Raw genomic sequence first — 25,460 nt, forward strand, 5'->3', positions numbered from 1 at the left:
TGGCAAGCTTAAGCATTGAAGCATGGCTCTTGGTTGGATTTGCACTCCATAGCCAAGAGTGTTGGTGTAGACTCTCAACCTCTCTACTTGCTTGGAGAAGGAGAGGGAGCTCTTGCACTTTGCACTTCACACAATGAGAATGTGTGTGTGTGTGTGTGGGAGAGTATACCCCCTAAGCAGGCCCCTACTTGCTTTGGTCGACCCCCTCTTGTAGCTCATGCTTGAAGCTCATTGGACACCTCCAAGCCTAGCCAATCACAAGCAAGAGTCATACCAAGCAATAAGGGTAGCCTTGGGACAAGTATCCCCCTTTCCCCTTTGAGAGAGAGGGCTAAAACAATTAATTAAATCCACTAAATTATCATTGGACCCCTTGGAAGGTCAATGAATAGGCTTTACGCACACTATGGGAGTAACCTAGCTAGGGGCTTGACATGTGTCCTTGCCCCTTGGGCAAGGGGTGGCCTTTGGGGGAGAGAGTGGTCAAGCAACCACCCCCCCTTCTTGCATGCCTCACCCCCTCCTTGTAGGGATTCACTTTGACTTTTGTGCCACCTCAAGCCCCTCAACCTTGGGCCTAGTTCTCACCACAAGCTTGGGCTAGATTCTCACCTCAAGTAGAGTCCTAGCATCTCAAACATGGCAAGCACCTCAAGCATCTCAATCATCAAGTACCTCAAGCATCTCAATCATCAGGCACGTCAAGCACCTTAAGTTTGGGTCGGGTTCCCACCTCAAGCACAGCCCTAGCTTACCTAAGGTCAAAGGACTTTTAACACTAACTATTGGAGGTCTTCAATGAAGCTAACCCCAGGGTCTTTATGCTCCATTGGTTAGCCTTGCTCTTTGATAGGACATCTCTCATTTGGGCCCTTTACCGCTGGCCCCGTGTTGAGATAGATCTATAAGCACATATCTATATCCTAACTCTTGTTCCCGTTTATTCTCCCACATTAAATGATCAATTTAATATGAGAAAAGCATTTGGGTTGGTCAGATATTAGATTTTATGACATTACTTCTCTCTTGAAATCATAGTCATCCTCGACTATGAGGTAGAATAGATAAAGCCTTAGTCATTAGTCAATCTTACTTAGCGGGTAGAGGATCCCTTTTTACCCTACGACATCTTTCCAAGATGGATGACTAATCCATTTGGTGCTTGGGAGACATAGCTACCGCAAGCATGTCTGCTCTTTAGTCCATTTCATTCTCCCAAAGTGGAGTGACAAATTCTATTTGGTGTTTGAGAGATGTCATCATCACAAACATGATTCTAAGCATGCATACTATTAAAATTTATGCACAATTAAAAAGAGATCTAGTCTTATAAGACAAAAACATTGGTCATTTAAAAGAAATTTGTACATTTGCTTACTCTAACGTAGCATTGTAAGCATTGACAAGGTTCATTCTATCCTTAAGCTGTATTCCTTGCATCCATCCAGCATCTTCAAAAGGATAATTTTTGAACTAAATAAGATACCGTCGGATAATCTTACCATGTCGTGTTTAGATTATTTGATCTATGAATGTTTGTTTGCAGGTATACGGTTCTCGCTACTGCTGCTCACCCCCCCTTGCTGCGCCATCGCTACCCTCTCCCCCCCCCCCCCCCCCCCCCCCACCCGCTGCCCCCCCCTGTTTTCGCGCTGCCCCAAAGGCTGCCCGCTACCCTCCTCTCGCGTTGCCATCCCCACCCCATCCCCCCGCTCGCTGCCGCTTGTGCACCCGCACATTACCCGGCTGCCCACTTCGCCCTCGCCGTCCCCCCCCCCCCCCCCCCCCCCCCCCCCCGGTCCTCTTCGCTCTCGAAGGTCTTCTGCACCTGGCTCGGCAACGCTTTCTCTTTGGACAAGTGCTTGGCGTACTCGTTCGCAGATTTTCTTCACCGCCTGCTTCTTCGACTCAGCAGTAGACACAGATGGAGGCTCTATCTCCACCTCAGAGGGACTCGCCTGAAGCCCCCTCACCCGACCCCGCTGAGCCCACCATTCGACTTGCTCTTTCGCCGACAGAGCAAGCGAGCCTTGCCGCAGAGGTAGAACGCTTGCAGGCGACTTCTGTCATCTGCAAGGTTCTCGGCACCCGTCCTAGCAGAGGAGAGCTGCAAGACCTTCTCCAGGCCCGCCTTCTCACAGAGGTGGGCAAGATCTTGGATGTCCAGATTCTCAGACGGGGGTACAACCAGATTGAGTTCGAGACTTCCGAGATGGCCTCCAAGGTCATAGCTATGAGTCCATTGGCCATCCGAGCATCACGCGCCCACTTTCGAGAGTGGCGACATGGTTTTGACCCGACTTCGGATGTGCTAGTAGAGGAGGCAGCCATCCCCATCTCAGTCTGCTTTCCGGGTTTACGGAGGGAGTACTTTCCACATCTCTCCAGGATTGGCTCTGCCATCGGGACTGTCCTAGAGACACCTCGTATGGCAGCATCAGTAGCTACCAAGGCGGCTGGCATCCCTTCAGTTCGAGTTTTGGTCAGAGATACCGACACGCTCTCGAAGGTCATCCTTCTGCCTCGGGTGAGTGGGGGTTAGTTTAGACAGAGTGTGGAGTACTCGGGTCTCCCGAACCAGTGCTTCATTTGCAGACAGATGGGCCACTTAGCGAAGGCCTGTCCAGAGGAGACCACGACCCGCACCTCAGCCTCAGCCCCAACCTGCCAAGGCTGGGCCGCAGCCACAGCCAGCGACAGCGCACAGATTCAGAGCCACCCTCCGAGCATGGGGCTCCAGCGGAGGAGGGGTGGCAACAGGCCCGTGGCCGTCGACGCCAGGGGCCACAGAGACAGCCTGGCACTCAGAGTGGCCCTCAGGTGCCTACTCAGCAGCAGTGGGTCCCCACGGGGAACCGCTTTGGTCCTCTTGAGCAGGAGGAGCCCCCCACGCCAGCCTCCACCTCCGCCTCACCCTCGCCAGCCGCTCCGCCTTCCGATTTCCCCTCCTCCTTCTCATCCCCTCCCCGCCCTCTGCTCCCGCCCACTCCCCACCTCGCCCCCCTGTCTCTGTCGCCCCACCCCGCTTCTCTTCTCCTCCGCCCCCCCCAGCTCCTTCTCCCCCTCCTCCTGCTCCAGCACCACAGTCGACTCAGGAGACTGGTCCCTCGCCGGCGGCTAGGAGATCTCTTGGCAGCGCCTTTGCCACGAGTCGCCTAGCGAGAGAGGGTCAGCCCTTCTTGCGGCCCCCTCTGCAGATTCAGACATCTTCCCTTGCAGCTATCCCTCGTGGTCTGACGAGCATTGACCTCCGACGCCGCTGGGATTTCTTCGATTACGGGTTCACTCGCTTTCTCGGCGATTCTGCAGCAGACCACGAGGCAGCCTCCTTCAGGGTCCACGCTTTGTTCCTTGCCGCTAGGGGGATAGAGGCCTTGGACTCGACAGTTGGTTTCTCCTTCCCCCTCTGTGGTAGGACTGAGACAGAGTGGTCCCTCGACTCAGTGGTGGGATGGTTGCATACACAGGTTCTTGAGTTCTCTCACCACATGGGAGAACTTGGCGTTACAGATCTGCTACAGACTTTGTGGCCACTGGCCAAGTTTGCGGTCACACCCCCAGACTCAGCAAGATGTAGACACATTGTGGTGTACTTTTTTGCTAATACGCAGTGTTTGCCTTGCTATGTATACATTCATGAGGACTCCTGGACAGAGGAGGTTGCTTTACGCACGGCTCGCTCTGCTTGGGCTTGGACCAGGCACTCACTGCAGTCTCGCCTATCTAGAGGGCGCTCGGATGCGGATTACTCCCCATCCAAGCCAGCCTCGAAGATAGCCCGTCTTGCTGCTGCGGAAGCATCTGTTCTCTCTCGCTCCCCATGAGGATCGTCTCGTGGAACGTGCAGGGACTAGGTGGGCCCCAGTTTCAGCGACAGAGGGGCCGATTGCGTCAGGAGCTTCAGCGTTGCCTTGTGGGAGGAGAGATTGATCTCCTTATGCTTCAGGAGCACCATTTGTCTGAGATCCGCATTCGGCGATGTGGTCAGATTTTGCGTAGACGCTATGATACCTTTGGTCAACTGCTTTTGGACCTGGAGGCATCCAGGGTGGGGTATGTATGACTATTGCGGACTCATTGCAACAGGCCATTGTGGGCAGAGGGATTATTGTGCCAGGCAGGGCTCAGTGGATTACTATGCAGGTTCAGGGTGGCCTTGTGGGTTTCCTGAACATCTATGCGCCCAATGTGGCGAGTGCTCGTGCAGAGATTTGGTCACAGATTGTTGAGTCTTTGCCACAGCTTGACCAGTGGTGTGTAGGAGGGGACTTCAACATGTTGGAGGACCCTTCTGACAGGATCGGAGGCAGCCATGCTACTGTGCATGGAGTCGAGTTAGCAGCTTGGGAGAGGTTGTGTATGACTTTGAGGGTCTCGGACACATCGCAGCATTCTGGCTTTGTGAGGCCTCCAGAGAGTCTTGCCTTCTCTAGATCGGACCGCAGAGTGGGAGGAGTGAATCTATCGTGCATAGATCGCTTCTACACTAGTGACCACTTTAGTGACTTGGGGGGATTAGTGGGCATCCTGGCAGGGACATCCTTCTCGGACCATGCACCAGTGATCCTCACAGTGGCAGACAGGCAGAGGAGTGGGAGCACAATGCTTCGCATCCCAGAGCGGGTCTTGTTGGACTCAACACTCAGAGAGAGGGTCGAGGCTCTATGGACGAAGGGCATGGACAGCCAGGCTCCACCTGCAGACAGAGTGGCCTCAAGCCTAGCTCAGCTTAGCCACTTCTTTCTCCGGGAGTCTCTGGCTCGACGGGCTGCAGCGAGAGAGGAGGAGCAGCGTCTCAGACGAGGCATTGCTTCACTACAGAGGATGCAGGAGCAGCATCCAAACAGTCCATGGTTGGAGGAGCAGTTACAGCAGGCTCGACAGGAGCTTGCTTGCACAGAGGAGAGGCGCCATGAGTTTGCCTTTCACCGACAGGCATCTCAGTGGACTCAGGTGGGTGACAGAGTGACAGGTGCTTTTTTTGAGACAGTGGGACCTCGGCACTTGCATGCCAAGGTAAATCAGTTGAGGAGACCCGATGGGTCAGTTGTTTGTGAGCCAGAGGATATGCGTGCAGTTTCTATTGACTTTTACCGTGAGTTACTGTCGGCTGAGCCCGAGTAAGAGAGACAGGATGCATGCAGGGAGCAGGTTTGGGCACAGATGCCTTGTCTTGTGACTGAGAAGATGCGCCAGAGGCTAGAGATACCTCTTCAGCTTGAGGAGCTGCACACGGCTCTTAGGGCCCTCCCTCATGGTAGTTGTCCAGGTGAGGATGGGCTGACTCCCAGCTTCTTCTTGGAGTACTGGGACCTGCTTGGCCCAGATCTTTGTAGTGCCTTTTAGTACATTTTGCACACAGGAGTGATGCCGGATAGCATGAGTGAGGGCCTGATTTACCTCATTCCAAAGGAGGGTGGCTCCTTGGATGAGATTCGACAGTGGCGCCCCATCACCATTCTCAACTCAGCCTACAAAATTCTTGCCAAGGCTCTGAGTTTGAGGATTCAGCCACTTTTGGAGAGCCTTATACATGGGACTCAGACAGGTTTTGTCAAGGAACGCAGTATCCTTGACAACATCTTCACTTTTTGGGAGGCTTCTGTCCTTGCACGGCTCCGTGGGGAGGACCTTGTGATTCTTCTTCTCGATTTTGAGAAGGCATACGACAGAGTTGACTGGGACTTTCTAGAGGGCACGCTACGCAGGATGGGCTTCTCAGATGCTTGGATCAGAGGGGTGTCAGCTTTGTACAGACAGGCTCACAGTAAGGTGCTGTTGGCAGGAGGTAGAGGTGAGCGCTTCATGCTCACACGTTCGGTCAGACAGGGTTGTCCTCTTGCCCCTTTTCTCTTTCTGTTCTATGCAGAGGCGATGAGCAGATTTTTGGTGTCACAGCAGGTTGGTTTGAGAGGCTTAGCACTCCCTATACGGGGAGATGAGCTTCTCGACGCTGAGTTTGCTGACGACTCGGGCTTGTACTTAGAGGGCCAGGAGGCCAATCTACACAGATGTGAGCAGGCTTTGGAGACCTTCTGCTGTGCATCGGGCGCATTGATCAACTGGAGAAAGACAGTGGCTTTCTCGGTTGGCAGTGCTCCTGTGCCAGATTGGATGCCAGGAGAGGGTTTCAGGTGGATTCCTCCAGGGACTGCAGTTCGGTACTTGGGTTGTCAGGTTGGTCTGGACTTGTCCCCGGAGCAACAGATTGCTCCTCTTCTCCTATCCATCAGGAGAAAGCTGTTACATTGGAGCTCAGCACGACTTTCGCTGGCTGGTAGAGTAGTAGTTGCCAACCAGGTGTTGTTGGCGACTATGTGGTACATCACTTCTTGCTGGATCTTCTCGAGTTCTTGTATCAGCCAGGTAGAGAGGCTGATCAGGAACTTCCTTTGGTCAGGTCGCGATACTCAGATTGCCCGAGCCAAGGTGGCTTGGTCAGTCATCACACTTCCTTGTTCTCAGGGAGGGCTTGGGATCATTGATCCTGCACAGCAGAGCAAAGCCCTTCTTGGGAAGTTTGTCGTCAGAAGACTTCTTCCAGGCGAGGAGCCCTGGAAGGAATTCTTGTTGCAGAGGCTTCGTGCCAGGGTGCCTCAGTCAGGAGGCCCTTGGCAACCTTCGACCAGATGGATCTTTTCAGAGCTGCGCCGAGTTGGTTTGAGCAGGAGACTGGAGGACAGATTTGCTGTGAGTTTGCTTCGATCTTGGGAGCTCTTACGGCGTGGCCTAGAGCAGAGACAGCCGACGTGCACGGAGGAGCGCCTACGGTAGCCCCTCGTCTGGAACCCCATGGTTAGCACTCAGAGAGGCCACTTGGTTGGGAGTCGGCCTCATGTTTCTTGGGGTCCCATGGCGGCAACTCCAGCGCGTTCTCTAGGTGACTGGCTAGAGTTCACAGGTTTGTCAGAGGAGGTGCAGGCTATCCAGCTACAGGGCATGAGAGGGGTGCAGAGCATGTGTCAGGACATCTCAGAGTCAGTCCCAGCTGAGTGGCTCATGCCTCTCGAGCCTGTAGCACCCCGGTGGATGAGAGCCTTCACACGACTGGAAGTTCTCATTTCAGTCAGGGCTTGCTCAGAGACTGTCCCAGCCCTGTTCTACGAGCTTCAGGGTGGGGGACGATTACAGCGAGTTGCAGTAGAGGCCCCGCAGGTAGCAGTGTTGTTTCCAGAGGATCCGAGTTGTGGGCATCTGTGGGACGACTTGCGTCATAGACCCTTACCCAGCAGCTCTTGAGACTGGACACTGGAGGCTATGGGCTTGGGAGTGTTTTCCACTGGCACGAGTACAGTGGGATCCTGGTGAGTGGCTATGGAGGGACCCCTTCTCTTCTGCCGACCGCCCAGGAGTCCCCTTCTTTCAGTACACTGTTCGGCTTGGACATCATATACTTGCAACACAGAGAGAGGCCCGCCCCGCTGCAGCACGTCATTGGCAGGAGGAGGGCCTCACAGTCGAGTTCTTGGCAGCTTTTTGGCAGAGGCTGTGGGACTCCAGACAGCCGAGGCGAGTCACCTTGTTCCAGTGGCTGGTTGCACACAGAGCCATAGCAGTAGGGAGCTGGCTTGTGCATAGTGGTCTCTCGGCCGCATGTGCAACCTGTGACCAGTTAGTGGAGAGTCAGCGTCACTGTCTTTGGGACTGTCCCTCGGCCCAGCAGGTGTGGCTACGTGTTCTTCGGCTGATGCCTGCCCTCTCCACAGCTCGACAGTACACTTGGGGGGCAACGGCTTGGTCCACCCTCATGTGCCCAACACTTCAGTTTGAGCTATCTTCCACCAGCAGGATGATAGTGATACAGGGGGGGCGACCTACACTCCAGCCTGGTACAAAGATTACTCCACAGGAGTGGTGCAGTGAGAGAGAGGAATGTTGGGAGCTCATCAGCGGCCTAGCTCTCTGGTTCATCTGGCGGGCCCGCTGTTTCCGCATCTTTGAAGCTCGTCCTGTGCCACCAGCAGAGACTGTTCGTGACTTTTGGCTAGAGCTGATCCATACTCTCAGAGGACAGCTTGAGGGACTTCAGGGCAGCTCCGACCGCATGCGGGAGCACCGCGAGGCTTTTCTTCGACTCTGGCGCCCTGGGCCTTTCTACACCATAGTCCAGGGGGTGCTCAGATGGCACTACTGTCCACCTGTGTGGCTCTTCCCTCCTCCCATCTCTTGATTTAGCCTCATTGTATATATGCTGTTTTTTCATTGGGAGAGTCTCCCCATCATGCTTGTTGTAGCCCTCTCTCGTAGAGGTGGATGTAGCCCTATGGGCAGTTTTCATTAACTAATAGAAGGATCTTTTTCTCGGAAAAAAAAAATCTTACCATGTGGTAGTACCTTGTCTTCATGCCGAAGAATAGCTTCGGGTTGTAGCACCTCATTTTGGTCTTCAACTTCGGGAGGATCTTCAATAATTGGTTCACTTGGTGGCTCTCCTTTGTAGGGCTTGAGTAGGCTCACATGAAAAGCATTGTGTATGAGCCAATGGTTGGGCAACTTGAGTTGGTAAAGCCGTCTCATTGATAGGTTTCAAGATTTTGAAAGGACCATAGTATTTTTTTGCTAGCTTAGCATAATATTTTTGATAGCCCGTAGCATTTTTGCCCGTCGTTTGCCTTATTCGAGCCTTAGGAAACTTAAGTAAGACCCAATCATTTTCTTTAACGTTAAGGCCCTTCTATGCTTGTCAGTAGGCTATCTCACTTTGGCCATCCATTTGTGGGTGATAGGCCGAAGAGAGATTCAATCTTGTTCCTAGATTTACAAAGAGACCTTTCCAGAAATTACAGGTCATTTTAGGATCTCTATCTGACACGATGGATATTGGTAATCCATGGTGTTTGAAAATCTGTGATATGAAGAGAGTTGCCATTTGGTGTGCCTTAATAGTCTTTTTGACAGGAATAAAGTGTACTTGCTTGCTAAACCTGTCGACTATTATCCTTTCATGGTAGGCCAATAGAAGTACGTTTCTACTCCTCAGAGAGTAGGTTGAATGCCTCTATGCTCCGCATATGTTAGGTGCAGCGGAATGAATGTTTGCGCTTTGCTCAAGATGAGTGCTCCGAACTGTGCTCAAAGTTCCTTTTGTTCTTATGGAAGGTAGAGCCTTCCTTTCTTAATGAGAGAGTGCTATGATCACAAACAGAGTGAATGGACATTGTGCGTGCAAGTGAATGAGACTGAGAGATAGAGAGAGAAGAGAATACGGCATCAGAGACGTTGTAAAACCCTCCTCCGAAGGCCCCACTCTCGTCGGCGAGAGTGGTCTACTTATGATTGCACAATCTGGTACAATGGGAATGCATGTGACTGATGCAAGTCTAGGCTATGTCGACGATGACGACGGTGACGACGAAGTCGACCTAAGGGCTGAAATTTGCAATCTTTCTACTGCTGGCTAAAAACGCTATGGGCTGAAATCTACTACAGGTCCAAAAACGTTGATTTTTGGGGCTGTTTCTGTGGGTCTTTGTCGCTGAAATTCTGCAGGTTTAGGGCTGAAAACGGGGATTCTTAAGGGCTGAAAACTGAGGTTCTTACCGGGCTGAATCTGCTACTCTTTAGGGCTGATCTTGCAGGTCTTTATCTGCTGCTGAAATCTTTGCAGGCTGAGGTCATAATGGCTGAAAACGCTAGGCTAATGGGTCCCAAAAACGCTAGCTGTAAGGTTCTGTAGCGATGGTGTCATGAGGCAAAAACGCCAGGCTTACGCTCTGCAAAAACGCTATTTGATGGTGCTCTTCAAAAACGCTAGGCTTGAGAAGATCTTGTGGGAGGATCTGATGCAAAAACGCCAAAGGGCTGGACTTGCTTACGCTCTGCAAAAACGCTATTTGATGGTGCTCTTCAAAAACGCTAGGCTTGAGAAGCTCTTGCGGGAGGATCTGATGCAAAAACGCCAAAGGGTTGGACTTGTTGGCGATGGTGCTGATGCAAAAACGCTATGTCTGATCTTGCTTCTGGCGAGGATCTGCTGATGAGAAAATCGCTAGGGCAAGGGTTCTTCTTACTTTGAGGAAATCCACCAAGGGTCTTGTTGGAGAAGTTGCTTGCTGAGCTTGGCTCCTGTTGCCTCTTCTGCCATAAAGTGCTAGTTTAGGTTTGCTTATATACAAACTTACTCAATTTGCCTTACCTACTTTCCAACAAAAGTCACTTAAAAATAATAAGTGAAAAATGTCAAAAATAGGGAAAATAAGCTAAATGCACTGGAAAATTCCCCTGACTGATTCTAATGGATTCTGATGGGAATGCTTATGATCATGTTGTGTGCAACCAGAGGATATGCATTTAATCTAAGTGTATGGACATGCACGGTCTGCGAACAGACTCACAAAAGTGCCAGATCACTTCTTATTCTAGACTGACTTGACTAAACTGAACCCTGATCATGTTGTAGCTTGTCCACGGACACATAGGGTTGGATGTGTCACGTGACAGCATAGGGAGGAGCATGGGATTCATGCATAACTTTCTCACGAAGGGAATGGGTAATACATAGCCTATTGCCATGGAGAAGACAACCATCCTGCAAGGTGAATGGTTCCTCTTTCTTCCCCAAAGCAAGGGCTGACATTATGTCTCTAAAGTCAGGGTCAGTAGCACGCTCATCTATCATAGAAGATAGATCATTGTGAGTAGCTATAGACATCGCATTAACTTTTGGTCGTCATGAAAGTGCATTGGCCACTTGATTGTGCTTACCAACAACGTGAACAATATGGAAATTAAATTGCGAAAGAAAATTTGCCCACCTCAATTGTGTGTCGGAAAGCTTGATTTGCATCATGAAATACTTAAGATTTTGGTGATCGGTTCGTAGAATAAATGGAGTCTCCAAGAAGTAGTGCTTCCATGTGTCTAGGACATGTAGAACAGCTAAAAGCTCTTTCTCATAAATGCCCAAGACTCGTTCATCGGTATTGAGCCTTCGGCTCTCATATGCTATGGCATGCCCTTCTTGAAGCAAAACTGCTCCAAGGCAATCACCACAGGCATCACATTGGACCTCAAATGACTTTGAGAGATCTGGAAGTATGAGGACTGGTTGGGAGGTAAGCTTCTCCTTGAGCTTGTCAAAAGCATTTTGTTCCTTAGCAGTCCATACATACTTAACGTTCTTCTTAATTAAGTCATGTAGTGGTCCTGCTATTTCAGAGAATTTTGCTATGAAGTGTCTATAGTATGCGCACATACCAATAAAGCTTCTTAGCTCATGTAGATTCCTTGGATTAGGCCATGCTTTTATTACCTCTAACTTCAATGGATCCATACGGATACCATCTTGAGAGATAATATGACCTAGGTTCTGAATCTCTTGAAGAAAAAAATTCGCTTTTCTTTTGGTTGAGAAAAAGCTTGTTCTTCCTCAATGCTTGAAAGATCACTTGGAGATGTTGCTTATGTTCCTCTAAAGACTTGAAGTAGATGATGATATCATCAAAGAACACTCCAATGAATTTGCAGTAAGGTCTAAAAATTTTCTCCATTAGACGATTGAACTAGCTAGTACATTAGTCAAGCCAAAAGGCATGACTAGATATTCATAAAGACCAAACGTTGTGCGAAACGCGGTCTTTAGAATATCTTCATCCACTATCCTTATTTGATGATAGCCACTTCTAAGGTCAATCCTACTGAAGTAGGTAGAGCCTTGTAGCTTATCAAACACATCTTCTACCGGAGAAAGGTAGTTAGGTACGTAGTGTTCGGTACGTAAGGTACGTAGTATAGAATGGATTGAGTTTTTAGATACGTAAAAATTCGTCCTTTTTTCCACAAAGCCTAAAACTGAGAGTACTTCATACATTTACTTATGTATTCACCAAGACTTCAAATAAAGACTAGCAAATCAACAGTACACCGTTACAAATGCCAAATGGAGTCCACGACTCTAACTGAACAATGAAAAGACAAAGCTGAGATTAGCTAACCATTAATCAATGTCTACAAACAAATAGTATCAGATGTCTGCTATCATGGTCACATAAAACTAAGAGCATCAAAATAAATACATAATGAATCATGAAAATGATAAATCCAAGAATGAAGTCTGGAGTCCCAACTCTAATAACTAGTAAGCACTAAAAAACCACACACTCAGTTGAAATAGGACTGAAGATGATGATGAGAACTGAAATCGGCTAAAATAGGATTGGGAGACCCACCAGGACAAAAAAAAACAAACAAACAAACAAAAAACAAAAAACAAAAAAACCAAAAAAATAAAAAAACTTATACGAAACCTATCCGTTCGTACTGAAGCGTACGGTACAGATGTACGGTACGGATAGAATCCATACGTACGTACGGATGCAACCTTGTATCCGAGGCACGGAAAATTTGTTTTTGATAGTGATATGGTTTAGTGCTCGATAGTCCACACACATACGGTATGTACCATCTTTCTTTTGCACTAAAAGGACTAGAGAACAAAAGGGAGAGGAACTAGGCCTCACCATCCCTTTGTCTACCAATTCATGTACTTGCCTCACGATCTCCTCTTGTTGAGCTTGAGAGACTCGATAAGGAGGTTTGTTAGGCGGTGAGTTTCCTGGAAGGAGCTCAATTCGATGGTCATCATCCCCTCGTTTTGAAGGCAAGTCCATAGGGATATCATCGATGAATACATCTTGGAATCCTTATAGAAAATTAGACAAGTCTAACTCTTCTTGATTCCTACCATTTACATTTGATGAAACATTAGGATCTTTTAGAGACTCTTTGACAAAAATCATGTACGCAAAAACTGAGCTCTTCATTGATTTATCAAAAGCAAAAGGATTTAAAGTGGAATAGTACGACCACACTCACTAGCATCCATATATATGTTCTTTCCCCTGTAGGTGAAGTAGATTCTCCTTTCAGGAAACTTCATATTGGCAAACATGCGATCAAACCATGGCGCCCCTAGGATAGCATCCTCATGTTGGAGAGGAGAGATGAAAAAGTCTTCTTTGTCGACATAGCTTTGGACATGAAGCCTCAACTTCCCAATCAAGGGAGTAACGGAGGCTTGCTGTCCCTTGAAAGTTGGGTCAGCCGTTACAATATCTCCCATCTCAAAAGCTTAAATGCCCAACTTGGTGGCCAACTCTGTTGATATGAAGTTGTGAGTAGAGCCAGGGTGAAACAAGATGAAGGCATCATGCTCTCTTTCCCCAAGCATAGGAGAGTGATGATCCTTTGCAATGAGCATCCTCTTTTGGAGCTTCGATGGTGGAAGCCCTAGGAGTCTCATTGCGAGCATTCTTCTTGGGGCAAGAACGATAACCATGTCCTTGCTCCCCACACTTGAAACACTTATGGTCCTTGCGAAAAGCTTCACGCTCTTCAAGAGAGTTTGTTTTTGCCTTTGTAAACTCACTTCTCCTTGGACCGATTGTTGTTGCTATTGTTGGAAGTGCCTTGGGAAGAATTTTGAGCATTGGTTTTCCCCTTTGCATCATTTTTGTCTTTGTTTTCCATGGGCTTGACATTCCGTCTAGCCCCTTGATGGAAATTGATGCGTGAAGCAACCATGGTGTGATGGATTACTTCGGTGATAGAAGTAGGCCATTGAGAGTTGATGTTTTCGGCCATCTCTTCAGGTAATCTCGTACAAAATTGTTGCTTTTGCTCGACAAAGTCTATCTTTCGAAAGACAGTAGCCTTGAGATATAAATCCCAAAATTTGTCTACATAGTTGTGAATAGACTCATGAGAGAGAAGCTTCAAGCTGCGCCATTCGATAAGCACTTTGTCCTTTGCATCACTTGCAAGAAATTGCTTCATGATGGAAACTCGTAGAGTTTTCCATGTCTTTGAGGCTTCGCTGTTACCATGAAGGCTAGCCCACCATTGACGAGCTGATTTTTGGAAGTGCATAGCTACATGGCGTAGCTTGGAGGACTCCGTAAAGCACTCGTCTCCAAAGGCCGCATCAAATTGTTGGATGAAGGACAACACTTTGTTGGTAGCACCAAAGTGCCATCATAGGTGAGAAAAGAAATACTCTTTCCTCCCTCCTTAAACTTCTTTAGCTTTTGTGACCTTCGCCATGCAAGGTATGATTTACAATGTCCTCCCCTCCTGCATTCTCTAGGAGAATAGCCATAGCTTTCATCGGAAGAGGAGGAAGGTGAAGAAGAAGAAGAAGAGGGTGACCTGTTTCTTGCCCTCTTCTTCCTTTGTTTCCTCTCTTCCCTTTCGGAACGACGAGAAGGACTGTGCGTTGATCTTTTCCTCTTGGGAGGAGTTGGCGATCGTCTAGACCGCGTCTTCGTGGAGCCATATCCTCAGAGGAACTTAAAGTTTTCTTGCTCTTTGGATTTCTCGTATGGGAGAGAGTCTTCTTTTGGGGGTCTCTTCAAGAGGCCTCATAAGCTCTCTCTCCTCTTGGAGAGGAAGGGAAATTCCATAAGCGCGAAGTTGTTGAGTAACTTCGGCTTGCAAAGCAGGGTTGTCCATAGCTTGCTGCAACCTAGTAACGAGATAATTAACAAACATGGAGGCATCATCTTTAGCACCTTCATGTGCAAAATCAAAGCTATCAATGTTCATTCTACTCTCTTGGTTATTGTCAACCATGTTAACAAAATTTGTATACGTACTTAATGTATGCTTTGGCAATTCAAAACCTTAGTTGCCACTCCTCTTAGCCTTTGAAAATCGGCTCTTAAGTATCTACACCCACGGCTCGAAGTGGTTAATTATACAGAGTAGTGAAGTAGGTCTAACATAGCAAAGTTGCCGAGGGCTAGCTCCTTTCGGACTTCTTATGGCTCAATAATGGTAAAGCCGTAGGCAAGTCTGAAAAGACTCCATTATTAAGTCCAAAGCTCCCGAGGTGTGCACCATAGCCCACATAGTGGACTCAACAAAACCGATAATAGATTCCAGTTCCACTTACCCTAATATAATTGACAAAATCGACCATTTATAGGCTACTTAAGGACCTCTCTTCTTAAGCAAGAAAAGAGAAACCAAATGCTCTGATACCAATGTACTTAATTGGCCTATTAACTTGAGAGTAGGGGAAATTAAAGAGATTACTTTTGTGAAATTACTTTGAGCATAGCGGGTGAACATAATTGATGGTAGCAACATAAACATAGGATTTAGTTAACTAGACATGAACAATACTTTTCCAAGAGAGAGAGTTTAGAGAACGTGACAACAGTTGAGGACCGGATGTAGAGCCGGTTCCCCCTTCAATAGGCATTTGTATTATGATTTCTCCCATCAAGAGAGACTTGTTATAATACAATCTTTGTGTTCCTTGTGACGTAGGTAATGCAATGAAGATGGAAAGCTTCATGCATCACGAGTATAACATAAACTTTGTGGAAAGCATTAACTATCCCAAGCCTTAGTCCCAAGACCTCAAACACCTTTGAAGGTGGAGAGAGCTAGCAGGGAATGAGGGTAGGGAAGAGGAAGAAGAAACATTTCATAGGAGAAAGAACTAGTTCCTCACTTATCATCACTCTTCTTGCTAGCATACATAATAGCATAGTAATGAAGATGGAGAAGATGGCAAGCTTAAGATTGAAGCATGGCTCTTGGTTGGATTTGCACTCCATACCCAAGAGTGTTGGTGTAGGCTCTCAACCTCTCTACCTGCTTGGAGAAGGAGAGGGAGCTCTTCCACTTTGCAGTTCACACAATGAGAGTGTGTGGGAGAGTATACCCCCTAAGCAGGCCCCCTACTTGCTCTGGTCGACCCCCCTTGTAGCTCATGCTTGAAGCTCATTGGACCCCTCCAAGCCTAGCCAATCACAAGCAAGAGTCATACCAAGCAACCATAGCAGCCAAAATACGCATACTTTACTTAAAATACACAACGTTCCGTATTGAAACGTACAATACGTCTCATAATGTTTTCTATTCTAACGTTTTTTTGCTCAAAACATGTCTTTTTCAAATTGATCAATTGTGTTTTAGAGCTTCTTGGTGCTTGTTTATGTATGCTATGGTTAAATATTGAAAAGCCATTGAGGAGGTCCATGAACTGCTTCATTTGTTCTTATTAAAATATCATATCTAAAAAAGTTGACATATTTAATTTTTGATTCTCAAAAATACGTCTAGTACGCGTATTGTACACCGTGTATTAAACGTCCCGTCTCGTACCGTAGCTGCTATGCAAGCAACAAGGGTAGCCTTGAGGCAAGTGTCCCCCTTTGCCCTTTGAGAGAGAGGGCTTGATAAATGCTAAAACAATTAATTAAATCCACTAAATTATCATTGGACCCCTTAGAAGGCCAACCAATTGGCTTTAGGCACACTAAGGGTAACCTAGCTAGGGGCTTGACAGGTGTCCTACTTGCCTCTTGGGCAAGGGGTGCCCTATGGGAGAGAGAGTGGTCAAGCAACCACCCCCCCTTCTTACATGGCTCGCCCCCTCCTTGTAGGGATTCACTTTGACTTTTGTGCCACCTCAAGCCCCTCAACCTTGGGCCTAGTTCTCACCACAAGCCTGGCCCTTAAGCCCCTCAAGTTTGGTCTAGGTTCTCACCTCAAGTACAGCCCTAGCATCTCAAGCATGACAAGCACCTCAAGCATCTCAATAAGACGGGCTTTGTCAAGGAGCGCAGTACCCTTGATAACATCTTCACTTTTCTGGGAGGCGACTACCCTCGCCCGTCTGCGAGGAGAGGATCTTCTGGTGCTCCTTCTAGACTTTGAGTCTTGAGATGGCCTACGGCAAAGTTGACTATGTGCAGGATCAGAGGGGTGTGTGCTCTCTACAGGTGTTCTCAAAGTCAGGTGTTGCTAGCAAAAGGTCGAGGGAACGCTTCATGCTTACATAATCAGTACCGAAGGGCTGCCCTCTTGCCCCCTCCTTGTTTCTTTTCTACACAGTTTCTTTTCTACACACAGGTGATGAGCAGATTTCTGGCCTCACAGAAGGTTGGTTTGCATGGCCTACAATTACCCATTCAGGGAAAGGAGCTTTTGGACGTTGAGTTTGCTAATGACTCAAGCATGTTTTTGGAGGATTGTGACTCGTTAGGCCAATTTGCACAGGTGTGAGGAGGCTTTGGAGGTGTGCCTCGGAAGCATTGATCAACTAGCGAAAGACGGTGGCTTTTTGGGTTGGTGATGCCCCCATGCTTGACTCAATGCCTAGAGCCTAGACAGGGCTTTTGTTGGATTCCTCCAGGGATGCCAGTTCGCTACTTGGGCTGCCAGGTTGGCTTGGACTTGTAAGTTGTCACTAAAGCAGCAGGTTGCTCCCATCCTCCTAGCCATCAGGAGGAAGCTGTGGCATTGGAGCTCGGCATGACTATCTCTTGCTGGCAAGGTTGTGGCCAACCAAGTGCTCTTGGCCACCATGTGGTACATCAAATCGTGTTGGATTTCTCGATTTCTTGCATCAGCCAGCTTGAGAGGCTGATTGGGAACTTTATATGGACAGGGTGAGACACACAGTCAGCTCGGGTCAAAATTTCCAGGCAAGTCATCACCCTACCTTGCTCTTAGGGAGGGCTGGATATCTTCGATCCAGCACAGCAGAGTAGAGCCCTCCTTGGGAAGCTCATTGTCACAGGTCTTCTTCCATGGGAGGAGCCCTAGAAGGAGCTTTTGCTCCACCACATTAGAGGCCGAGTTCTACGGATGGGTGGCTCTTGCAGCCCCTCGACTCGTTGGATTTTCACAGAGATGCATAGAGTGAGCCTGAGAAGGAGATAGGACTGTTTCGCGTTGAGCTTACTTTGGTCTTGGGAGCCGCTGAGGCGGGACTTGAGCAGCACCAGCCCGCATGCACTGCGGAGCGCTTGAGGCAGCCTCTTACATGGAACCCGTTGCTTAGTACATAGGGAGGTCACATGGTTCTCAGTAGACCCCATGTCTCATGGAGCCCCATGGCAGAGGATCTAACCCGCACCCTGGGAGACTTGTTGCAGTTTACAGCACTTCTTGAGGAGATTCAGATCATCCAGCTAGGCGGCATGAAGGGGGTACAGAGCATGAGTCAAGACATCGTCAAGGCTCTACCAGCAGAGTGGCACACACACCTCTTGAGCCGGCTACTCCCAGCTAGATTGGGGCCTTTACTTGCCTTGAGGTCCTCATCGCAGTTAGGGCCTGCTCAGACTCAAGCCTGTGCATGTTCTTTGAAGTTCAGTGAGAGGGTCGTCTCCACAGAGTTACAACAGAGGCACCAGAGGTCGCATGGTGCGATTTCAAGCGGATTGAGTTGTGGGAATCAAAGGGAGGATTTGTGTGCTTGACCTTGACTCGTCAAATCTTGAGACTCGACATTGGAGGCTTTGGGCTTGGGAGAGTCCACCTTTGTCGCGAGTGCAAGTGGACCCTGGGGATTGGTTTTGGTGGGACCCTCCTCCTTCAGCTGATCACCCAGGGATCCCTTTCTTCTAGTATGCAGCACGATTGGGACGTCGCATACTGGCTTCTCGGAGAGTGCAAGTGGACCCTGGGGAATGGTTTTGGCGGGACCCTCCTCCTTCAGCTGATCACCCAGGGATCCCTTTCTTCCAGTATGCAGCACGGTTGGGGCGTCGCATACTAGCTTCTCGGTGAGAGGCCCGCCCTGCTACAGCAAGTCACTGGCAGGAGGAAGGTCTCATAGCTGAGGTTCCTGACACACTTCTGGGAGCGCTTGTGGGACAGCAGACAGCCAAAGAGAGTCAACATGTTCCAATGGCTAGTCGCCCATCGAGCTGGAGTTGGTTGGTCTACAGTGGCCATTCGGTGGGATGTGCCGCTTGTGCCCACCCATTTGAGTCACAGAGGCATTGTCTATGGGAATGCCCCGTGGCGCAACAGATTTGGCTTCAGATTTTATGGCTCATGCCAACCTTGTCGTCAGCTAGATAGTACACTCGGGGTGTTGTTCATAGTTACCCGGAACGTGGAACGGGAACGGGAACGGCGACGGGAGCCCTGCGGAACGAGGGAACGGCTAGGGGTCCAAAACGGGAACGGTACAGAACGGGAGGTATAAAAAACACCCAAATAGTCCATTTTTTAGCTCCTTGTATTTAACTTGTGTTTAAATGCAAGGAGTATGAGAGTCCTTTGACTCCAATACGCACAAAAAACTTGTTTTGAAGACCATTCAACCTTACTATGACTAGATGATGAATGAGAGAGAGAGAGAGAGAGAGAGAGAGAGAGAGAGAGAGAGAGAGGAGGACAGGGAGAGACTCGAGAGGGAGGAAGAGGGAGAGAGAGCGTGAGAGAGTGAAAGGGAGAGACTCGAGAGAGTGAGAGGGAGAGGGAGAGGGAGAGACTTCAGAGAGTGGGAGGGAGAGGAAGAGAGCTTGAAGGCTTGAAGCCTTGAGCCTTGAGAGATTGAGTCTTGAGAGGGAGAGATCTTGAGAGTGTGAGAGGGAGAGAGCTTGAGCCTTGAGGATTAGCTTGTGGAGAGAAAGGGGGAGGGGGGTGCATTTTATGAGTCCTTGAGGCCTTGCATACTTCAAAAAGAAGCCCAAACAATTACTTCAAATTTTTCAGTTCTTGCCAAATTTGTTTGTAGCCGTTGGCCGTTCCGGAACGTTCTGGAATGAACGTTCCGATTTGCACTCGCCACTCGGAACGTCCAGACGTTCCGGAACGTTCCGGAAGAGAGCTGCCCCTCGGAACGCCGGAACAGGGGCTAGGAGGCGTTCCCTGGTAACTCTGGTGTTGTTGCCTGGTCCACCCTCATGAGCCGAGTACTTTGTTTTGAACTAATCACCATGCTCTTTGGTGGTGACTTAGAAATATTCCAACCTATACAAACTCGATTAGAGGATCAGCCAAGTCTCCTCTTGTTAGGAGCAAACAAGGGGGTGCCTAGTTGATTGGCAAGTAACCTGATGTTATCCTAGAGCCAGCTAGGCAGACCCGTGAACTCGACCCAGACAAGATGTATCCCATGGAGGGATTCCGTTAAGTCAAATACTGGTTCCCATGGCACCACACAGTGGTCCTGTTAAATATCAGGGGGTCTTTATCCTGGATCTTTGACACGTCGGAGCCCTCTTGAATCTAACCGAGCAGAAGCCCTTGGCTAGGTAAGTGGTGTTTTCAATTGCCTCCCATGACCAAGAATTTGTGGTCCTCAGCTAGCAGGATGATTGTGATACACGAGGGCCGGACTACACTCCAGGATGCCATAGAGCTTATGCTCCAGGAGTGGAGCAATGACAGAGAGGGAGCTTATCTGTAGCCTGACTCTCTGGCTCATTTGGACTTTGGAGAGGCCGTTGCTTTTGCATCTTCGAGGATTGCCCCATCCCACCGGTGGAGACTGTATGAGATTTATGGCTGGAGCTGATCCATACACTTCGAAGACAGTTTGAGAGGCTTCAGGGCAGCTGCAACCGTATGTGGGAGCACCGCGAGGCATTCGTACGGCCCTTGGCGTTCAAGGCCTTTCTACACCATGGTCCATGGGCTCCTAGATGGCACTACCGGCCACCTGTGTGGTTGTTTCCTCCTCCCATATCCTGATTTAGCCGTCATTGTACATATCTCATTTCTTCATTGGGAGAGTCTCCCCTCGGGCTGATGTAGGCCCCCCTCTTATCAGGGCAGTTTGTAGCCGCTAGGCAGTTCTATCAACTAATAGAAGGACCTTTTTCTTGGGGGGGAAAATATCTGTGTCTCTCTGTGGACTGTAGTAGAAAGCGGTAAGCTGTCCACTCGGCCAACACTCCTCTGTGTCCTGCTGAGCACCTTTAGTCTACTAGCCCACCAGCAACCCTGGTCCATCAGTCAATTGTCCAACTAAGTGTGAACCCCAAACAAAACTATTAACTGTCTTTCCAGTGCATGTGACACTCTAGCCCAGCTACATGGATATTATTAACAGCCTCACTATGTGGTTCTCATGGAGGGCTCATTGCTTTGGTGTACTTGAAGAGCATTCAAACCCTACGAGGTCAATATGATCACTTATGAGGCAGCTGACACAGCATGCATCGAACGGCACAGGCTTTTATCAGTATGTGGCGGATTGGTCCCTTCTTCTTGGCAAAGGGTGGCACTCTCTTTTGGTCTGTGTGCACCACACCAGTGGCTCTTTTTGCCTCCCATGGTAGGATATAGAGCTTATTCTTTTCTCAGCCTTGAATTTTAAGAGTCTCTACCAATGTTCCCATGATTGTAGCCCTTTGGATGTTTGATTAACTAGAGAGAGGATTTTTGTACCTGAGAGAAAAACAAAACGTTTGGTCCATAAACATCATCCAAGTATCATCATTATCATAAACAACAAGAAGATTGAAAAAAAGATTTTTCAGTGTACACGTAAGCTGTTGTTTGGAACTGTAGTGTAGTGCATACGAAAAAGTGAAGACTTGATCATTTTATCTGCACTGTACCAATACTGTAGCTTTTAAAAAGTCGGGACTTGGCCCACACCTGTGTCAGAAGCTTCCTATTTTCCGTTCGAAGCTTGTCTTTTTCATCTTGATCCACCCCAGTGGAAGTCATATTACTATCTTGACCGATCCCCTGCCCTTGATTAATGTCCAGTTGTTTTCTCAAGCTTTCCACCTCAATTCTCAGCCTTTTGATTGTCCTCCTCAGAATATCTGGTTCAAGAATCTCTTCCTGAGCTAATGGCAAAGGATAGTGTATTCTGCAACGCAATAAGGCATATAAATAAAGTAGGCAGTACCTGCTTGGGATAACAAACTTGAGACAATGCATTATATAATAAACCAATGTCTATATGCATTTCAGGCCATACTAAAAGCATAATCACCAGCTAGATGTTGAATTTGCATGTGGTACCTTATAAAGGCGTTAATAGCAGACATTGGACCAGCTACAGTAGAGCCCACCTTTGAGTTTGAGACTATGAGATTAAGAAAGCTTTATTTAGCCATAAAGATTGCAAGGAAGAAAAGAAAGAGCAGCAGCAAGTTGTTTTAATCCAAAGCCAGGAATTGTAAGCAACCTTGGAATTGCATTGACATCAAAGTCTCCATGACAGACATTTTCCCACCCCTAGTTTGAAAGTTCAACAACCTTATGGCTACAATAGAACTCAAGAATGAATTTCAGAATGCCCTAATAGATTCTTGGTGTAAACTGGGATAATATTCCTGGCCCAGAAAAGATTAGCAGACAGCTTGTGTGCTTAGTCCATACTCAGAGAAATCACCTATCAAACTCTCCAATGTACGTCAGAATCAGATAGCGCTTATTGTTGTTAAAAGATGGTTTTAACCGATCCGAAATCCGAGTCTTCCTGTTTCAGGTGAAGCATGAAATTCCGTCACAATAAGCTCCTGCAAGTAACCCAGAAAGCTAACAAGAGTCAAAGTTGACCAAGTTTTTACGTTGCTACACTACACGTGCTGAGCACCTTCTGCAAACAAAAACTACCACCAACAAGCATGTATTTAACCAACCAAAAAAAGGTAGTATTTGTAAGAGTACAAACCTGGATTTTAATGACTCCAGGTCTGAGTAGGTTAGCAAATCCACGAAAACACTATCTGAATCTTGCAGGATCGCAGAATAAAGCATTTTTACAAATACTGAGAACTTCTTGTAATTGCCAGTCCTTTGCGTCATATCCTCAATATCTAACACAACAAACTGCACAAAGTGAGAATTTTATACAAAACATCCTCTTTTGACAAAATGACAGTAAATCTGTCCATGATAGGCAACACATACTTCTCAAATTTTCAAGCCTGTTCCTCGACCATTATCTGGAGAATGAGGCCATGGCATACAAGCTAAATAAGATTACTTGATCATTCAACCCATGCATAGTCAACCAATTCTAAACTTGCAAAACTGAAGACAAGAAAGCAACCAAAAGAGTCAAATAGACCCAAAAATGTGACTGCTGTTCAGAAACCCACAGACATACGTACATGTGACCTTGTAGCTTAATTAGTCCATGGTGTTGTGAATACATCGAGGGAATTGATGACTCTGGGTAACTCTATGAGGCCTGCACAGTGCTACCTTTTACTACTAAGAGGCTAGCCATCAGCCTTTAACCCCTCTAGAGATGCTGTGCAACACTTAACCAGCTGGAGTCTTCTCATTCATTTTCCACATTATCCTGCCACTACTGTATTGAGTGGGACAGCTCTAGAAGATGAAATCGTTAAGAGTTTTCCTAGGTTTTCCACCTAGATCCCGGAGGGAGAGGGGGGCGTGTCACGAGAACGTGGCAATTGCTAACCTTAGTTGTTGGTTTCTTTCCAATGATTTTTGTTTCATTTTTGAGACCCTCTTTTTGAAGTTGCAAATGGTCGGACATTGTATGACCAATGTGAACGGTAGTTTCACCGTAGACGGGAAGTTGGTCGGCACTGGAACTCGTAAAGTAAAAGGATGTCCAGGCTCAATTCAAGATCATGTAGGTCCCCCCGTCGCACTTAGCAAGTTGGTGGATACTAGGAAGTGAACTCAATAAAGGTACAATGTCAAGGTGGGGTCACCAAAGGAAAGTACCCGACAGTTCGGCTACATTGCATTCTTTAATGCGGTCCCAGTGGGCATTGATTGTCAGATGACCAATGAGAGTCCAAGAGAAGCATTTCCTAAAATTTAGGGAACTGCTATTTTGGGCCACGAAATCTGTTCGCGTCATTAGCTTCAAAATGACGAGGGGAACATTTTATTACTCTGCTGCAAAGTTAACTGATGCACCAGTTGAGAGATTTTTAAGCAAGAAGCCCAATGCGGAGAAATTGCATGTATGAGTGCCAAGTGGCACTTTTTGGCCGACTAGCACCCCTTTCGGTATTTCTTTTTATTTTAATCTTTGAACAAAGTACAACTCCCGTGGGTGCTCGCTCTCAAACTCTACCTCCAAATGCTATTGGAAGTCTCCCATCCAAGACAGCCTCGAAGATAGCGCGGTTAGCTGTTGTTGCAGCATCGGTGCTTTCTTGTACTCCATGAGGATTGTCTCATGGAACGTGTAAGGATTAGATGGGCCCCAGTTTCAGTACCAGCGGACTCGATTGCGTCAAAAGCTTCAACGATGCCTTGTGGACGGAGAGATCGATCTTCTTATGATGCAGGAGCATCATCTTTGTGAGAGCCGCATTAGACGATGTGGTCAGCTTTTGCATAGTCGATATGAAACATTTTGGTTAGCTGCATTTGGACTTGGTGGTATCCAGGGAGGGGTATGTATGACTATTGCGGACTCATGGCAGCAAGCCATTGTGGGCAGAGGTATTATTGTGCTCGGCAGGGCTCACTGGATTACTATGCAGGTTCAGGGTTGCCTCAAGGCTCATGGGCTTCCTGAACGTCTATTTGTCCAATGTGGCAAGGTAAGACGGCCGGCCCAAAAGTGGACGGCCGAACAGTGCAACCTATATGCATATACAAAGGGTGGCCAACCCCAAAGGCACACTAGCCGTACATGCATGTTCTAGACCTGTGAAGCAACAGAGTGGTGTAAGTCTAACACCCCCTCTCAACACCGGATACTGAACAAACCGCATGAAGCCGAAGATGTGAGGCAAATGATGAAGATGTCTATTGCAATGTCCACTGAAGGATACTCCATGAGTGTAGCAGCAGTCTAGGGTGTCCCAACCTCTGAGAGATCTCCATGGTAAAGTGCCCTCACAAGCAATGTAGCAACTACTGTGAAAGTGCGCCTGTGTGGAAGAGAGAGAGAGAGAGAGAGAGAGGTGACCACAAACGTTAGATGTAGGAAGAGGAGGCGATCAACCCTCCTGACCATCAGATTGAAAACGCCAATGAAAGGCTGTGTACAAATAATATGGGATACCCCTAGCCCCATACATAGGTATCCAAGGAGGAGGTAGGACAATGTCTAAGAAAACCCCATGACACAGCATAAATGAATATAGGGAATATCACATGGGTGCCTAGACCAAAAGACAAGCGGCCGGCCCAAAAGCCCAGAAGTGGGGCGGCCGGACAAGGTAAGGCGGCCGGCCCAGAAGTGGGCGATATTTGTCCAAGCAGATGCACAATAATATCCACATGCACAACTTGATCTCTTTGATTTTCATGTGAGCTACTGTTAGGAGAAAGTTCAAAAATGAGATTTACATGCACAAGAGTTCTGAGATGAATGCATGGAAGTGGTGAGACATACTGCGTGATGAGAAGCTGCCACGCCAACGTGCACCGTCGCTTTTCTGCTCTGCTTCGATGGTCAGGATATCAACAGTGGTGGCTAAAACGGTAATGATGTAGCGCAGGTTCTGGAATGTCAGCTCTCCTTGGTGCTGCAAAGCACCCACATTGTTCCGCACGTTGTTGTTGCGCTCACTTGCGTCCATGCTCGGTCGCTCGCTCCCTCTCTCTCTCACTCTCTCTCTCTCTCTCTCAAAATGTCGTCTTGGACCGTAGACTGCAGTGCCACCCACGAACAAGAACAATTCAGTTTCGCGCAAAGGAGTTCTTTTTCTTGAAGGACTACTTTTTAAGAGCCCGGCGACATCTTTCAAATTACTGCTGTACTTTAAAAAAGGGAAAATTACCAAAATACCCCTCTAATTTGT

The 25,460-nt window shown here is 47.9% G+C and overlaps 1 protein-coding gene across 4 annotated transcripts in view; it reads right to left on the reverse strand.

Annotated features, from left to right (window-relative positions):
• Positions 1-25,353, reverse strand: part of LOC147432849 (uncharacterized) — a 169,208-nt gene extending 143,855 nt beyond the window's left edge. Inside the window, exons 1-4 of one of the 4 annotated variants that reach the window (XR_015185466.1) lie at positions 25,052-25,353; positions 22,388-22,532; positions 22,106-22,192; positions 21,358-21,577 (exon numbers count right to left, since the gene is read on the reverse strand). Coding sequence is in view for 3 of the 4 variants with exons in the window: in XM_086491662.1 (XP_086347788.1) it covers positions 21,358-21,577; positions 22,106-22,192; positions 22,388-22,532; positions 25,052-25,238 (639 nt within the window). In the remaining variant the exon portion in view is untranslated. Of the gene's footprint in view, positions 1-21,357; positions 21,578-22,105; positions 22,193-22,387; positions 22,546-25,051 lie in introns of all 4 variants that reach the window. The other 3 variants (XM_086491662.1, XM_086491660.1, XM_086491661.1) reach the window with 3 other exon arrangements.
• Between the last annotated feature and the right edge of the window lie 107 nt (positions 25,354-25,460).

This window comes from Adiantum capillus-veneris, chromosome 20 (genome assembly GCF_014529385.1).
Source record: "Adiantum capillus-veneris isolate H3 chromosome 20, ASM1452938v2, whole genome shotgun sequence".
Classification (NCBI taxonomy): Eukaryota; Viridiplantae; Streptophyta; class Polypodiopsida; order Polypodiales; family Pteridaceae; genus Adiantum; species Adiantum capillus-veneris.